Genomic DNA, 18,312 nt, shown 5'->3' with positions numbered 1-18,312 from the left:
TCTTGATTGCACTGAAAGTTTCATTGGTATAAATACTTGCTTTTGAGACATAGACTAAGCATGTTGAGCAAGATACACACTTTTGCAAGTAATCCACTTTGCAGTGCAAGTTTAATTGTTTTGAGAAAAGCACTAACTGTTGTGCAAATGTTAATGATGATCTGAGAAATGCACCAAAGCGACTGAGAAAAACTGTAACAGTGATCCATTTTAAGGAAGACTTCTTCCGTACTGTGTTTATGACTACATTTCACAGTGAAGCCCAGAGTCAGGCTTCTCCTGAAACTCCCAGACTCTGGAGGAGCCAAAGTGACCTGTCTGGCCACTGATTTCTACCCCCGTCACATCAACCTGACCCTGCTCAGAGACGGTCAGCCTGTGTCTGACCACCAGATCACTGGGGGGGAGCTGCTACCTAATGGAGATGAGACGTACCAGATGAGGAAGAGCCTGCAGGTCAGTGCAGAGGAACTACACTACACCTGCACAGCTGAACACCTCAGTTTGGACAACAAGCTGGCATCAGTTTAGGTATTATTGGTTTACAACTATGGAATGTCAGATGTATGTTTTGTAGTGTAGTGTGTAGTTTTAGTATCAGGTGTACAGTATGTTGTGTTTAGTTTTGATGTCTGTGTCTGTCCTTATACTCCTGTCAGTGTTGCGCGGTCTGCCCGAAATTAAGCGGTCGCCCGCGGATGACCGGTTATGAGTCGTAAACAAAATATTTTAATGATATTCGGGTCATTTGCGGGCGGGTCAGTTAAAATTAATTAAATATATATTTTCTACAAATAGGCCTACTTAAAATATCACAAGAAGGCTAGCTAGCATCAATACAGTAAAGCATCAATACAGTAAAGTCAACAGTAAAGACGCAAGTTAAAATAATAAAGACACCCCTTCAGGAAAAGCGATATAGGCTATGGGAAATATTGGGAAAAGTTCTTAAAGAAGATGACAGTAGTACAAGTTTCTTGTACTATGGTATATGGTCTATGTAGGCCTACTTCTTGAAGCCATTTAAGTATGACAGCCAAAACGGGCAGCCTACAGGAATAAATGTTATGGCACAGACTACACAGCCATATCTACCGGTATAGGTTCGCGCATGCATAAAAGTTACCTTAGTTCGTTGTGTTTGTGACTTTAAACAGTGGATGTGCTTTAGTAAAGCTTTGTGCTTCATTCAGCATTATAAACCAGATCTTACGCTAACGTTTTGACCAGCAATGTATCTCTTGCCTACCTTGCCTCACCATTTCTGTTTTCGAAAGAAAGATGTATGTCCATGGCCTTCAAATCTTATCCTAGTGTTCTAATCCTTGGTGGTTGCGTGCGTGCTTGCGCTCTTATTCTCATTCTCTGTCCTGCGCAAACATATGTCCTGCATGCCTACTGCGTGTAGTTCTACTGCATAAAGTTTCGCAAATAAATTAGTTTGTTTTACAGAAATGGCCTACTGTCACACTGTATGCCGGCTATAACCAAAAGCACACATTTTGTAAATAAGCGGGTCGGATCGCGTTGTCCTAATTAATGTGGCCCCCAGGGGGTGCTCAAGCTCACAATTTGTATAGCTAAGCCAGGCCACCAAACAGAGCTCTCCCTCAAACTATCTAGGCAGGTTATGTCCAATGAAGGAAGATAAATGGAACTGATGTAATCAAAAAATATACATTTATTAGACACTAGACAGACACTATAAATACACTGATCGGCAATTAGGACAAGCAAATGTTCCACATAGGCAACAGTGGATGAAATTCTACAATAAATAACAACGAATGAATAGGTCTTCCAGATGAGTTACAGTGTATAAAGTCAAATACATTAATAAATACTTCACATACACAATCTAAAAACACTCCAATCTGCAAGAGGCACTTCACACCAAATGGGCCGTACACACAGACACGGCGTTTCACACTTCACACTAGTGAGCACTGCAAACGAAGCACTGTCCCCATAAGAAATATTGCACCATTCCCAGGCCGAACACGTATTACAATGACTGGCAGACAAAGAAACAAACAAAACATTTAAGATAACAGGTTACCACCAGCAGGCTTCCCCCTAGGCCCACCTAAGTTCCCAGTAAACATTCAACAGATGTGGTAAGTTCCCGAGGCACATAGACATTAATTGAAATAAAACGAAATAGTTAATTCCAGGAAAAACAGTGGCTTGGACAGACGAAGGCAATCCTCGTTTTTAAGACCAGCCAAGATGAATTAGACGAACCAATAAAGTTATACCAGTGTGGATGACTAATAGCTGTGCACACTCTCGCCAGCATCAGCGTTGCTTGTTGCTGCAAACCAGTGTGGATTCACTACTCGCTATTATGCGAGCAAAGTAGACTTGAAACTGCGTGTACCATTTACTGGTCACCATACGCACAGACACCAGGCCGAGGTTCTCCTGTTTGCACAGCTTATTCCACAAAGCTCACTCTTCAACGCACACCGCATTATTGTTCTCCTGTCCGCATCTCACTCCACATTTAAAAGGAAGCGCTACTGGTACCACCTGATCCAAATAATCAGCGTCAGTGGGACGGCCTTCAAGCTGCGCTTCCTGTCTCAACCACCCTACCCACTACATTAATATTCGCGGTCCGAGTTGTGGTCGGGTTGATTAAAATATCGGGCGACCGCGGGCCGCTTGTGACCAAACCCGCGCAACACTGACTCCTGTACTCTGGATACTTCTGGTAGACATACTGTAAATCTGAGTTTTGAACACCAACAACATGGTAACTATACTAATTTTATTTCATATCCAAGTTTCACTGTTAAAATGCATTGATCTTTGGTATTTCCTAATATGGGACTGAATAAAGTCAAACGGCATGGCTGACTCCACAGATGTCAACTAAATATGGTATCAATCTCCATTTATTTACAAGAGGTAGTTTACACTTTGCAGTCAACTGTGAATGACTTTGAATCCTTGCCATTGATACCTACAGTCCTGTTCAGCAGCTGTCATATCATGAAACATATCTGGAGCATGAGGGTGGAGTTGTTCTAGCACAGCATTCCCCATAATAAGTAGCCTACTCATGAAGTACGAGTGGAGACCATGCTCCAACAGAATAACTGAACACAACAATGAAGGATACGGGTGTCACCATGCGGTTGTGGAAATTCCCTGACCAGGACCGTTATATGTACACCCTTAAAACGAATGTGTTGAAAACAATACGACTTGTGTTGATTTACCACTTCTCCGTGTCCAGATAGGGACAACACAGTGCACCTTTGCTGTTTAAATACATTTCCGGCTGCAATTCTTTGATGTTTGCTGGTGTTGCTATTACGGTTGTATCCATGGTTTAGCTCTTTCACTCCCACTTTCAATTTTGAAACTCAAAAGTCATTCCTTTTGGTCGCTGATTAATTTGCCATCCTGGTGGCTGAGTGAAAAAGTTAGTTATACCAAGAGTGTTCCAAGATTCATTCATTCATTCATTCATTCATTCAACCTTTCTTTATTCTCGGGGGGTCATTGAGGGAAGCCCTCATATTCAATGAAGCCGAGATTACAGTAACAATGAAGTAACAAGATGTAAAAAGAGAGAGAAAAAAAAGTATAGCCTAGGTCTAGGTCTAGGCCTATAAATTAAATAAAACAAAGTAAAATAAATAAATAAGATAACATACATTACATTTACGCGTAAGACAAAATGCCAGACAGAGCAGCGTAGTCGCCAGCGTTCCCATGACATCAAGACAAACAAACAAATTTACAAAAGACGCACAAGACAAACGATGCCTGATGGAGCGGCGTAATCGCCAGCGTACCCGAGACAAGGCTGAGAGAGGGCTGTCAAAATTAAGGTGTTCGCATTAAAAATAAAATCAACGCAATTGTCGCGGTTACTCCGCTATTGAGTTTAATCTGCTGTATCCTCTGTAGCCTATTGAGATAAATTCTAAGGCTTGGATGGCGACCAGGGTATCAAATTAAACTAGAAGTTCTCATACACTTTAGTGTCATTCAAGTTAAGAAGGCGAAAATAATTGTAGGCTACTTTTTCCAAAGCTCAACTCTCCTCAACATTTTGTTTGAACAAGGGTAATTAAAATAAAGATGACATATATTGTTAACAAATCTTGTTCCTTGTGCCCTTTTTTGAATTTGAGCCCCTGCCCATCAAAAGGTCTCTGCATGTCCCTGATCTGAATATTGTTATTTTTTGTATTTGCCAAGAGGCATGTGACATAGTCAACACAACAGACTCAGTCCCGTTACACCATATGCCTTGTAACCCTAGTTTAAGACTAACCTTGGATGGACCTTTGATGGCATGGAATATTACTTTGCTGTGTTTAAATCTGACAGCAGGAGAGCCGTCAACATTTAATGCAATTTTGAGAGGTTTTTTGGCCTTGACTTGGCTGGACTTGATCAGCAGGTTTGGGGTGTTACTGTGAGAATATAACAACAAGGAAACAGAGCACATTTTCTGGAGTGTGGGTGGAGTTTTTTCTAACAAAATGTTTCAGTGAAGAATAGAATCTCACATTTAGTCCAATGGGTGAAAAAGACAGAAACTAGAAGAGCAAAATTCCATCAGCTGAACAGAAAGTAACAATTGATGCTTACGCCAACATGAGGCTACTGTTTCTCTTCTACTTATTCCAGATTTTCTTGACAGTAAAATCAGGTAAGGCTGTTTTCATGGATTATTTAACCAAAACACTGCACTGTATTGGTACACACACTGGGGATTCTGCTAGTGATATTTTGGCTTTCACACACTGAATTCAAGAAAACAAAAGACTTTTGCACACCTCTTCTGCTCAGGTGCGCATCAGAGAAGATCTGAAGCCGACAGCAATGGAATAGAGAAATATCAAAATAGCACTATATCAAAAAACTGCAATGGAAATTTTTTTTTCGCATATAGATGAGTCGCATGACACTATAAGGGGCCGTTCGGTATTTATGGAATGGACCACCGAAGGAAAATAGGGGAGGGTCATGTCTTTTTATTCTTTGTTGAGGGGAGGGTCACCCAACTTTTTCATATTCATGAAAACAGCAACATTTCAAAGTGGCTTGTTTGGTGCATATTTGTCCATGTAGCTCTGTGTCGGTCTTCACACTTCGGGGACCCCTCTGCACACCACGTTTATCCTTCATTTCCTGCTTTCTTGCAGGGTAGCCTAGGGAGTTAAATAAACTGTGGCTTTCGAGTGGAGATACTGAGGGTCCTCTAGGCATTAGCAAAGATTCTAGAGCGAATGTGATTTCTGGCGCCATTGCATTCTCTTTCGTTCCATAGCTGTCAACATTGAACATTAAAAATAAGGGAGATTTTCTGGGTTTCTCACCCAAAATACTGGAAAATGTCAACATTCGTCCCCGTTAACGTTGGAAGGGTTGCAGTAGCAACAAAGTAGCCTACTTTATTCACGCCTAACAGCCTATATTCATTTGGTCAACTTTATATAGCTCTAAAAAGGCTAAATTTACCTTTGGTTTACTTTTAGTTTACCACTGTGTGACTTTTAACAGTGGCATGCTTAACATTAGTAAAGCATACTTGTGCTTCATTCATCCACACATCCAGCTCCTCCTAATGTTTTGACAAGCATTTCTACCAATTGACCTGGTTCCTGCCCATCTCTAGCTTTGCTGTCTCCATCCTTTCTGTTTTTGTTGTTTGCAAAAAATATATAGTATTTATATTATTGGTAACCAGCAACAAGTGCAAGTTGTAATCACTGTCATTCTCTCTCCTGCGCAAACAAAATGTGTTACGTTCCAAGTACTGTTGCTTAGTGCGTAATTCTGCTTTATAAAGTTGAACAAATACATTTGGTTATTTTACAGAAAAATATAAATAGCCAGTTTATGGTCTACAGTGCAGAGTTGGTAAGTTATGGTAGGCCAACTTGGAGTGAATAATGTGAGGGGGAAATGACAAAGATGGACTTTAACCTTTGATTTGATACTTATGTTTCTGTAAGCTCTTAGTTTTGAATAGACTCTTCTGTTTAGCTTAAAGGATAAGTTTGGTGTGATATTGACCTAAAGTGTGTTGAAACATGATACCGAGTGTGAACTTTTGTCTCATAGCCCATCTCGGCTTGTCCCCTGCACTCCGAAATCTGGCGCTAGTTAGCCAGTTAGTAGTAAGATGTGCTCTGTTTCCTTCTACCAACAGGTTTTCAATGAGGGTGCCTTGGGCATCGGGCTAGCCATGCAAATAAATCATTGCCATAAAACCTGGCAGTTTTATGGCAAGCGGTTTTAACATACCTTATGTTATGGCAAACCGCCTACACTGGGTAAACTTGAAAGCTTACCATTGTGTGTGCATGCATGGCAAGCTGTTTTAACATTTAAATGTATTATTCGTAGGAGCAATGAGATATTGATAGTCAATTGAATATAACAGTTACATTTCATGTTCAAATTTGTCTTATCAATAAAACAAAGCAATTCATGCTTTAGACCATTTTAATTAAAAAAAAATTAAAAACAAAGTACCGGATCAGGCACCGTTTCGGCACCGTTTTAAAAGTATCGATTTAGCACCGGTATCGGATAAAACCCAAATGATACCCAACCCTAGAAGGTACTGTATGCATAAATCGTCTTGTAAATAAACTACCAATGTTGGAAAGTATTCTTAAGTGCATATTAATATACAGGCTATGGCCAGAGGCACGCTGAGAAAATGTTACACTTTTTCACAATTATTAAACCGCTAGATCCATTCTCTGAAACAAATTCTCAGTTGCCTGAACACATTTCTTGAATCGACAAACCTTTTGACTAAACCCTTCACATGGTGCACTAAAAAATCCTTGATTTTTGCTCCATTTTAACCCTCTCTGGTGAAATGTAACTTAAGATTCTGATACCATCCTAGCAACATTCTGGACACTGCCTCCTAGCAAAATCCATTTATGAGATTTTCCTTTACACCATTACAAAATTGTGTGGTTGCTTATTACCCTACCACCAAGTTTCTACACCTTTTCTTTTACAAGTTCACATTATTTTTGGATGTTCAATACATTCATAAAGGGTGAGACTCCATTCCCAGAATACCAGGCTATATTTATGCTGGATGACATCCAGTTTGCATATTACGACTCAAATGAAAACAAGGTTGTACACAGAGGTCTGAATGGTCCGGAGAGAACACCTGACCTGGGATATGTTCCTCATGGAATCAACTATGAATGACATTTCTATCACTAGGTGGTGATATAGGAGGTTTTTTTCCATAACTTTTTGATCAACGATTCCCGGGCCACAGAAACCCCGGGGCTCATGCAACTTGGGTTGCTGGTTTAAACCAGACTCCTGCCCCTGCCAAGGGTAAATTTAGGTTTGTCATTGCCTATGAGTTCAAATACTATGTGAGTGCAGATACGTGTAGGCTATACTCTGCTTGTCACACACACATTTTAGAAAAGCATGTGGTTACACTTTACTTGACAGTATCGACATAAGAGTGACATGACACTGTCATGAACGTGTCATAAACAAGTCATAAACGTTTATGACATAACGCTTCTGTTGACAAGTGACATTCGTTTTTTGTTATAACAAGTTAGGGTTAGGATTAGGGTTAGAGGTTAGGATTAGGGTTAGGTTTTGGGTTAGGGTTCATGTGTCATGACAGTGTCATGTCACTCTTATGTCGATACTGTCAAGTAAAGTGTTACCAAGCAAGATTTAGTGGAGTCATGGTGTTGCATACACTGTGATGTGTGCAAGCAGATTTCTTCTGCAGAGATATATTCACTTGTCGTCAAAATACCAACATCCTGTTTGATTTTGTGTTCCTTGCTCTTAAGGAGAATGGCAGATGTCACTCTCATTGGTTTACTGTATGTCACACCCAAAAAACACTCATGACTAATTATGAAACATAAGAACAACTCTTTTAAATAATGCGCCTGGCGCAGGGACCAATTTTCTTGTTCCTAAAATAAGAAATAAGAAATCAGACACACCCTAAACATGAAAAAAGTGAGGCCTGTCACACCCACACATACACACACACACACTCATAAACCAGTAAAACCACACACACACACACACTCAGAAACACACATACACATAGAAGCTCAAACATACATGCACACACTCACTTACGTACTGTACACATAGCATGAGTTGCAAGAGTAGGAGTATGGAGTTGGTGATTGAGAAAATTGACAATCGTGATTTATTTCTGCAGAGTGATTTATTTGGTACATCTATATCCGTGCTAGATGAATAACTGGTTGAAAGAGAGAGGCGTGAATCAAGATGATTCTTGATTTGTCTCATACATGATGTAATCGGGGGGGTAATTTTCCATGCAGTGATTCACCAAGTTTATACACCTTTTCTTCTACAGGTTCTCATTCTTTTTGGATGTTCAGCACATTCATAAAGGGTGAGACTCCATTTCCAGAATACCAGGCTATATTTATGCTGGATGACATCCCGTTTGCATATTACGACTCAAATGACAACAAGGTTGTACACAGAGGTCTGAATGGTCCGGAGAGAACACCTGACCTGGGATATGTTCCTCATGGAATCAACTATGAATGTATGAGATCTAGAGCATCCTATCTGAGACAGCTTCTAAACCACACAAACAGTGAGTCAAAGTATTTGACTGGCAAAGTACCTTTTAGCAACATCTACTGTATAGTGTAGAAACAGTAGAAGAGAAAGACGAGACATTGAAATAAGAGTTATATTTACATAATTAATGTTAAACTCAGAAAAAAATGATAGTGATGTAGCAGTTCATATATGGATTTTTGTGTCTCAACATCTGTCTTTCTTGTGCTTCCTGAGGTTTTCATGTTCTACAGAGAATTTTGGGATGTCAGTTACAGGAAAATGAGGACATAGGAACTTTAACACACAAAGATGCATTCAACGGGGCAATTGGAGATGTCCGTTATTACAATCCACAATCTGACAGCCTTTATACTGACCAGGTGTGGCCAGATGCAGTGGATGGTATATGGGTTGTGAGTGTGCATATAGCTTTTGCATATTACCATCCCTTGTGCATTGAAACCCTCAAGACAAACCTGGAGAAAGAGAAGAATCGTGTTCTTAAAAAGAGTAAGATTATTTGCTTATTGGCTTTGGACAAAAGCATCTGCCAAATCCCATAACCATAAACCATAACCATTATTGATAGTTGTGCAAAAACAGTACTCTGTAGACATATTTCGATTGTGTATGGATTGTGTTTTTCTCCTTTAACAGTGATCCATTTTAAGAATGACTTGTTGTATGCTGTATTTATGACTACATTTCACAGTGAAGCCCAGAGTAATCCTCTACTGGGTGTAGTGTTAATTGTTTTGAGAAATGCACTAACTATTGTGCAAACATTAATGATGGTCAGAGAAATGCACCAAAGTGACTGAAACTAGTGATCCATTAAGGAAGATTTCTTCTGTACTGTATTTATGGCTACATTTCACAGTGAATCCCAGAGTCAGGCTCCTCCAGAAGACACTTCCAGACCCTGGTGGGGCCAAAGTGACCTGTCTGGCCACTGGTTTCTACCCTCGTCACATCAACCTGACCCTGCTCAGAGACGGCCAGCCTGTGTCTGACCACCAGATCACTGGGGGGGAACTGCTACCTAATGGAGATGAGACGTACCAGATGAGGAAGAGCCTGGAGGTCAGTGCAGAGGAACTACAGCATCACCACTACACCTGCACAGCTGAACACCTCAGCCTGGACAACAAGCTGGACATCAGTTTAGGTATTATTGGTTTACAAATATGGAATGTTGGATATATGCTTTGTAGTGTAGTTTGTAGTTTGTTGTTTTAGTATCAGGTGTATGTTGTGTTTAGTTTTGATGTCTGTGTCTCCTTTGATGGTTGAACCCTCATACTCCTGTACTCTCTGGGCAGATCATGAGTGGGATTCAGTCACCACATCCATAGTGCCCTCCGTGCTTATTGCTGCTGGGTTACTGTGTCTTGCTGGAGTTGGTGTCGGGGCCTTTGTCCTATGGAGGAGGACCCGAACAGGTGAAATAGGTCTTACTGATTTCACTTAAATACTTATTTGAGACCTTTAGGTTATTAAAGTTCAGACCTGCCTACTGGTAAAATGTGTGACAAATCAATGCAATTGTGCTGATTGGAAATACCCAGAGGCTCAGAGTGTGTACAGTATACAGTATTGTGTACAGTCGATATTTGTGTATCAACAAAATAGTTCCACTGCTCATACAATGAGCTATGCTATTTAACTCTGACAGATCTAGTCAGGGCCGGAGTGGGGCCACTTTTCAGCCCGGGAGTTTCAGGCCCAAGACCGGCCCACTTTTTTAGTGGTGGTGGAAATTGGATAAATCCTGTAGTTTTTATTATAGGCTAATATTCCACTATTCCACAAGGATAGGTTGATAAGTTAACAAAAACAGGAAGGAAGAAATAAAGCATTTGAAATGTATCCCACAATTCCACTAAGAGGCATATTGAACTACTGTATTGTTTACATGTTTTTTTCTGCATGGGTCAGCTATCATGTTGTTGTTTGGTGATTTGCTTCTTTACTACACCCACTTCTGAGCAAACAAGCCATATAGGTTGATCATGTAGCCTACTGCTGTCCTAGCCTACTGTTCTTTCTTCCATAAAATAACTTTAATTCATATGGTTAACTCTATTATCCTTTCTACTTGTCCCTATAGCCATAGTTAATTTCGGGCTCATCATTTTCAGCAGGGGACTGGCTGATCTGCTGCTCAGGCTACTTTTGTTTTTAGGCCTATAGGCTACTGCATACACAGATCAAGCTTGAGTTTTGTTATCAATATTTGCATAATATTGGATGATACCAAAATGCTAATATTTTAATTAATTTAATATGTTACTTGTGAATAGGTTGACAACGCTACAGCGTCCAGTAGGTTATTAGCCCAATTAAGCCGTTATAATCATGGCTATCTCTCTTTACCAGTTGCCAATTATGTCTGTCCTCTTCAAAAAATTTTTTTAATTCCAGTGGTGACGTACACACAGTAGGCCTAACAGATGATTATGTGACACTAAGATATTTTAAGGGTATGGGATTCGCAAAACGGCCGGCAGATTTTGAAAATAAACAATTCAAATGGTCCTACCCTCTTTCCTCCAACTCTGGCCCTGACTCCACCCACTCGAAGAACATGAACGCGCAATCATGCACGAGCGAAAACTCAGATGCACGAGAGCAAGTCAGGCTAGCACTATACGAGCTCTAGTCTCCATAATACAGTACATACAATCGCTCACATCAGCTTCCCCCCCAAGCAGGTTAGTTAGCTAGCTAGATCTAAATTCTTTATTGACCTCCTAAAGGGTTGTAGTTACTAGTTCCACAAATGCCTGAAGGCGCATGATTTTAAATACAGTACATAAGAAAATACAGACTTATGAACTAAGAGACTTTGACTATAAAAGATTACAAGCCAATCGCCAGGACCACTATACTGCAATTGTTTGTGTTAGCCACATGTAGTTGCTAATATGCTGACGGCAAAAGCCCATAAAGACCCGTTAGCTTTGTGGTTTTACTGTCGTGTAAATGACAAAAATACTCCATAACATGTCTGCGCGGATTAATAGTTCCTCAGCTTCTCACCTGTCCAGCAGAGAAAATGCCACAGCAGAATCTGTTTGTAGACCTTCCTGGTTCTTCAGTTGTCGCCAACGTTGGAAAGCGTCGCCTGGTTCTTCAGTTGTCGCCAACGCTGGAAAGCGTCGCCTGGTTCTTCAGTTGTCGCCTGGATGACTCTCGTTTTCGCTTCTTCTCTTTCAGCCATTTTTCGCAATTGATTTCCTTTTACGTTTACCTTCTCTCTTAAATATAGATTTCCTTTTACGTTTACCTTCTCTCTTAAATATAGATTTCCTTTTACGTTTACCTTCTCTCTTAAATATAGATTTCCTTTTACGTTTGCTGGTGCTACACTGTGTTCCAAATTATTATGCAAATTACATTTTTCTCAGATTTTCCTAAATAGTTGATGCAAATGAGTCAGTATAATTTTCAAGTCATCAACTGTTAGAGTATAATTTGAATTTTATTGAACAAACCTCCCAATGATAACAGTATTTAAAAAAAAAATGCACTGTTCCAAATTATTATGCACAACAGTTTCAAGACATTTTATAGGTTGTAAAGTACTAAAAATGGTCATTTGTTGAATTTGCAGCATTAGGAGGTCATATAAATTAAATCAGAAGTTATTTAAATCAAAAACATCTTAACAGGCCAAGTTACATATTAAACATAGGACCCCTTCATATATCTTCTTCACAATTTTTGCATCCATTGAACGTGTGAGTTCTTGGAGAGTTTCTGCTTCAAAGCTGCAGTTGGCAAGATTTTTTTGATCATATTCACTGAAACCAACACTATGCTCCGACAGAACAACATAAATCAGCCTGTTTTAGGGAAAAACACACTTCTACCTCCACCTAGAGCCTGTTATTTGTTTTGCAAAAATCCACAGCTCCCGGTTCTTCTGGTCCAATCAGAGCAGGGCTGTGTGAGATCTGAATGTCAATCACAGTCTGGTGCAGTCTGGTGCGCAATAACAAGCACAAACTCGATGAGAGGGTGCTCGGTGGTAGTGGGTGAGGGGCATGAGAGTTGTAAACATTCAACATTTTAGATAAGTCCCCTCAATCTGTCAGACTTGCCAACTGCAGCTTTAATGTCTTTGCAGAAAAGCCTCCCAGAGCTGCCAGAATGTCAGAATAGCCTCCCAGAGCTGCTTGGATGTGAACTGCCTCCCACCCTCATAGATCTTTTGCTTGATGATGCTCCAAAGGTTCTTAATAGGGTTGAGGTCAGGGGAAGATGGAGGCCACACCATGAGTTTCTCTCCTTTTATGCCCATAGCAGCCAATGGCCCAGAGGTATTCTTTGCAGCATGAGATGGTGCATTGTCATGCATAAAGATGATTTTGCTACGGAAGGCACGGTTCTTCTTTTTGTACCAAAGAAGAAAGTGGTCAGTCAGAAACTCTACATACTTTGCGGAGGTCATTTTCACACCTAAAGGGGCCTAATTCTGGCCCAAAACATGACTCCGCCACCTCCTTTCTGACGTCTCAGCCTTGTTGGGACATGGTGGCCATTCACCAACCATCCATTACTCCATCCATCTGGATCATCTAGGGTTGCACGGCACTCATCCGTAAACAAAACTGAAAATTAGTCTTCATGTATTCCTGAGCCCACTGCAACCGTTTCTGCTTGTGAGCATTGTTTAGGGGTGGTCGAATAGGTTTATGCACACTTGCAAACTTCTTGAGGATCCTACACCTTGAGGTTTGCAGGACTCCAGAGGCACCAGCGGCTTCAAATACCTGTTTGCTGCTTTGCAATGGCATTTCAGCTGCTCTCTTAATCCTATGAATTTGCCTGGCAGAAACCTTCCTTTTTTTTGTGATCAATTTTTTATTGTATTTTGCTTCATACAACAAACACATAAACAAACTGAAATACATCTAAGACAACAAATAAGACAACACACATCAAATAAAACAACATACAGCATTCAACCACATTCACCCCCCCCCCCCCCCCCCCCCCCATCCCCAGGTCTTGCTCCTCCCGCCCCCGCCCAAAAAGAAAGAGATTCGGTTATCTGATACAGCTCAATAAAGTTGACAAAATTAGTATGCCAAATTAAGATAAAAGATGAAGAAGGAAGAGTAAGCAGAAAGGGGACATAAGACCATGACTACTATCCCAACATAATGTCGATAAAGGATGACCATAAATGAATGTTTTTAACCTGAGCACCATGCATAATGGCCACTGATTTCTCCAGCCTAGCCAGATCTATAACTGTATTTACCCAGTGTTGATAAGACAGATCATGAGGTGCTTTCCATCTCTGTGCTATAAGCTTCGTGGCAGCAGTTAGGCCTACCAGGAACCAGCGTTGGTGCATCAAAGACAGGTCTAGACCAGTAAAATCACTAAGCAATAAGATAGTTGGGGAACAAGGGATGGTACGCTCAAGTACTATGGACATCTTATTGGAGACCATACTCCAAAAATCTCTCACACCAGGGCAGTCCCAGACCATATGAACAAAAGTTCCTGTTGTACCTGAAGAACATAGCAGTTGGGAGATAGGTTTAATTTCATTAAAAATAATTTACGGGGAGTGCAGTAGAGTCTGTGTATGAAATTATGAATCATCTGATGGTTGGGATTACGCGATGATAGGACTATCCTTGACCAGACTGTAGACCAATTGATTGTGTTAGGTGCAATTGAGAGATCTTGGCTCCAGTGACTATCAACCTGCAGCGGTTTTTCTGCATGTTTGGTGATGTATGTGTAAAGAGAGGAGACCAAGCCTCGGGTAGATGCAATACCACAAATTCTATGAATCGGATGAGGTTCCAAATGTTCTCCCCAAGGGACTCCATATTCCCGTAAGGCACTGCGGAGTTGCAGGTAGAAGAAAAAAGAGGTACCAGGTAAGTTGTAATGTGACTTCAGGTCTTGAAAAGATCTGAGTAGATTACCTGATGTAATGTCGGAAAGGGTGTTGATCCCTTCAAAGGGTGTTGATCGCTCCACTGATGGAAGGAAATCGGATGACCACCCAAGCGAAGGGCATAATTATTAAATATAGGAAGGTGAGGATGGAATTTTGAAAGATTTTCAGATTGTGGTTCCATGTTTCTCCATGTGGAAAGAAGATGTGAGATTAATGAACCAAATTTGGATTTACAGGTTTTAAGAGGGATGTTAGAGTAGATTAAATCCTGAAGCCTATGTGGTCTTACTAGGTTTTCTTCTAAAGAACGCCAAGCTACTTGTGCATCCGGGTTTAACCAGGTATGAAGAGGACGAAGTGTTAAGGACCAGAAATAAAACTGGAAGTTTGGGAACCCAAGACCTCCCGATAGTTTTTGCCTCTGCAAAATGGACATTTTGATCTGTGGGCGTTTCCCTTTCCAGACATACCTAGACACTAATTTATGAAGTTTCTCCCAATGTCCAGCAGGGGGTGCTAAGGGCAACATTGAACTACAGAAATTGACCCGTGGTAAGATGTTCATCTTGATGATGGCAGCTCTTGCTCGAAATGAATTGGGAATGGATGACCAGCGCTCCAAATCAGATTCCACCTGCCTGAGAGTCCAGTTGAAATTAAAAGAGACGGTTGGATTGAATCGAGGGAAAAATTGATGAGCCTAGGTATTTAAAATGATCAACCAATGGAATATCGCTTGGTGAAGCTTGCCTCATAGTATCGTTGAGAGGAAGGAGAGCTTGGACCAATTTATTTTGTACCCCGATATACTATATATGGACAAAATATGTGGAGTGGAATTAATTGCATCCCCAAGATATAGTAAAATGTCATCACAATAAAGAGAGATGAAACGATCCGTTCCATGAACCGTAATAGGAGTGTGGGTTGACTGACGCACCGTCTGGGCCAAGGGTTCCATAGATAGAATGAACAAAAGTGGAGAAAGAACGCAGCCTTGTCTGGAGCTGCGGCCCACAGGAAATAACGACGAACAAATATTGCCCGTCATTACCATGGCAGAAGGAGAAGCATAAAGTGTTTTTATCATGTTGATGAAATTCGTACCAAACCCCTTATGGTGAGGAACAGCCCATAAGTAATGCCATTCAAGGCGATCAAAAGCTTTCTCCGCATCCAGAGATAACACAGCACAAGGAGTTTGAACCTCAGCAGAAGCTTCTACTATATGCAGTAGTCTGCGAACATTGTCTGAAGATAGGCGAGATTTTACGAAACCAGTTTGGTCAGGGTGGATGAGCTTATTCATAAGGGGCTCAAGCCTTAATGCGAGCACTTTAGCGAAGAGCTTTATGTCCGCATTCAAAAGAGATAAAGGACGATAATTTGCACATTCATTTGGGTCTTTTCCTTTTTTATGAAGTAAAGTAATCGTAGCGGTGTTAACATCTCTCGGAAAAGAGCCAATTGAAATGGCATGGTTGAACATGTTCAGCAACAGAGGGCCAAGCTGTGACCAAAATTGCAAATACAGTTCAGGAGGAATTCCGCCAAACCCAGGCGATTTCCCTTTGTTAAGGCTACGTAAAGCCATGTCCAATTCGGTTATTGTAAAAGGTTTATCTAGGGATGCTGCCTCATGGGGCAATAATTTTGTAAGCTTTAAATCCTTAAAAAATGGGTCAAGTTTAGAGGAGTAATTTGAAACCTCAGAACTGTACAAGTTGGAACAAAAAGAACGGAAGGTGAAGTTAATCAATTTGGGGTCCGTAACCAGAACTCCTTCTGATGTTTTAATGGCAGGTATATGCGCAAAGTTTTCACTGGCACGCAGGCTTATGGCAAGTGAGCGGCTGGGGCGGGCTCCCTCAAAGTAATGGTTTTGACGTGTGCGGTGGATAAGAAATTCAGCACGCTGTCGGAATAATGAATTCAACTCGTCTTTTATTTTTTTACGTTGGGTGATTGAATCTGGGGAAACGTTGTTGCGCATGGCACATTCCAATTGCCCAAGCTCGCGTTCTAATTCAAGAACCCTGCGTTGACGAGTCTTGTTTAAGTTGGACGCAAACGATACACAATTACTTCTAATATAACCTTTCACGGAATCCCATAGAATGCGAGTGTCCTCGACTGAATGCTCGTTAAATGATATGAATTCTGTTAGGCCAGATTCAAGTTGATTCACAAAGCTCTCATCGCGCAATAAAGAGGTGTTAAGACGCCAGCGTGGAGCGCGGTCATGCGATACAGAAAGGTTAGCTTTACAAATGACAGCCTTATGGTCTGAAAAGGCCAGGGAAAGCATGTCCGTACTTACCTTTTCAAAGAGATCCTTGGATGTAAAAATGAAGTCTATTCTAGAAAATGATTGATGTCTTGCCGAAAAGAACGAGAAGTCTTGTCGATTATGATTGGTAGCACGGCATATATCAATTACCGAAAAATCCTGAGCCCATTTTCTTAATGCACCAGATGCTGATCTCTGATCACTGCCCTCAACTACAGCCGTCCTGTCTATGGAGTGGTCCCAGACTGCGTTAAAGTCTGCTCCAATAATTAACCGGTAATCTGCCAGATCATGCATGGTGTTAGACAATCGCGCATAGAACTCAGAATCAAAACTGTTAGGGGCGTAAACAGACAAGAAGGCAATTTTCTTATTTTCTATAATGGTTTTCATAAAAGTGATTCTACCATCTAAGTCACTACCCACACCTAAGTTGGTGAACTGAAAGTTGCGGCGGACAACAATTAAAGGAGAATTCCGGTGTGATATTGACCTAAAGTGTATTGAAACATGATACCGAGTGTGAACGTATGTCTCATAGCCCATCTCGGCTTGTCCCCTGCACTCCAAAATCTGGCGCTAGTTAGCCGATGCTACCAACAGCTTTTTCAATAGTGGTGCTTCGGCATCGGGCTAGCCATGCAAATAAATCAGTGTTTTACACCCATTTACGAGGCTCAATGTATCTCCACACTTCATTGGTAGACTTCCGAGGGCCCTGACATTTAAAATGAGACATTGAGAACTTTGAAAAAGCACTGGTAGTTTACTTACAAGACTATTTATACAGACAGTATCTTCACGAAGTTTAGCGTTTGCAGCCATCTTGAATTTAGTCACAATAAGTCGAGCAACGAGTAAGAATGAACAGGTATGATAAGGGATCAGATTCCAAAAATAATTCAGTGGAAATGCATGGATTCCAGTTGCTGCTACTGGAAGAAACTGGAATCCATGCATTTCCACTGAATTATTTTTGGAATCTGATCCCTTATCATACCTGTTCATTCTTACTCGTTGCTCGACTTATCGTGACTAAATTCAAGATGGCTGCAAACGCTAAACTTCGTGAAGATACTGTTTGTATAAATCGTCTTGTAAGTAAACTACCAGTGCTTTTTCAAAGTTCTCAATGTCTCGTTTTAAATGTCAGGGCCCTCGGAAGTCTATCAATGAAGTGTGGAGATACATTGAGCCTCGTAAATGGGTGTAAAACAGTGATTTATTTGCATGGCTAGCCCGATGCCGAAGCACCACTACTGAAAAAGCTGTTGGTAGCATCGGCTAACTAGTGCCAGATTTTGGAGTGCAGGGGACAAGTCGAGATGGGCTATGAGACATACGTTCACACTCGGTATCATGTTTCAATACACTTTAGGTCAATATCACACCGGAATTCTCCTTTAATACTCCTTTAGTTTTATTAAGGGCTGAAGAGTTTGCCTTTACACAGTAATGTTTATTCTGCAGTTTATGGACATCCTTCTGAAGCAGGTGG

The 18,312-nt window shown here is 40.9% G+C and overlaps 2 protein-coding genes and 1 long non-coding RNA gene across 4 annotated transcripts in view; 1 reads left to right on the top strand and 2 right to left on the bottom strand.

Annotated features, from left to right (window-relative positions):
- The window catches only part of LOC121715210, a 20,242-nt gene extending 11,586 nt beyond the window's left edge, over positions 1-8,656 (bottom strand). Inside the window, exons 1-2 of the long non-coding RNA XR_006033564.1 lie at positions 8,646-8,656; positions 2,695-2,701 (exon numbers count right to left, since the gene is read on the bottom strand). This is a non-coding gene — a long non-coding RNA (uncharacterized LOC121715210). The remainder of the gene's footprint in view (positions 1-2,694; positions 2,702-8,645) is intronic.
- LOC121715131 overlaps positions 1-18,312 on the bottom strand; it is a 315,706-nt gene that overhangs the window by 187,751 nt on the left and 109,643 nt on the right. The gene's annotated exons all lie outside the window — the stretch shown is intronic.
- The window catches only part of LOC121715170 (major histocompatibility complex class I-related gene protein-like), a 90,648-nt gene continuing 76,627 nt past the window's right edge, over positions 4,292-18,312 (top strand). The window contains exons 1-3 of the mRNA XM_042100612.1: positions 4,292-4,675; positions 8,378-8,626; positions 8,830-9,105. Coding sequence (XP_041956546.1) covers positions 4,621-4,675; positions 8,378-8,626; positions 8,830-9,105 — 580 coding nt within the window. The 5' untranslated portion in view covers positions 4,292-4,620. The remainder of the gene's footprint in view (positions 4,676-8,377; positions 8,627-8,829; positions 9,106-18,312) is intronic.

Source organism: Alosa sapidissima, chromosome 8 (assembly GCF_018492685.1).
Source record: "Alosa sapidissima isolate fAloSap1 chromosome 8, fAloSap1.pri, whole genome shotgun sequence".
Taxonomy (NCBI): Eukaryota; Metazoa; Chordata; class Actinopteri; order Clupeiformes; family Clupeidae; genus Alosa; species Alosa sapidissima.
The sequence above is the reverse complement of the archived record's forward strand: the minus strand, read 5'-3'. Positions and strand labels throughout refer to the sequence as shown.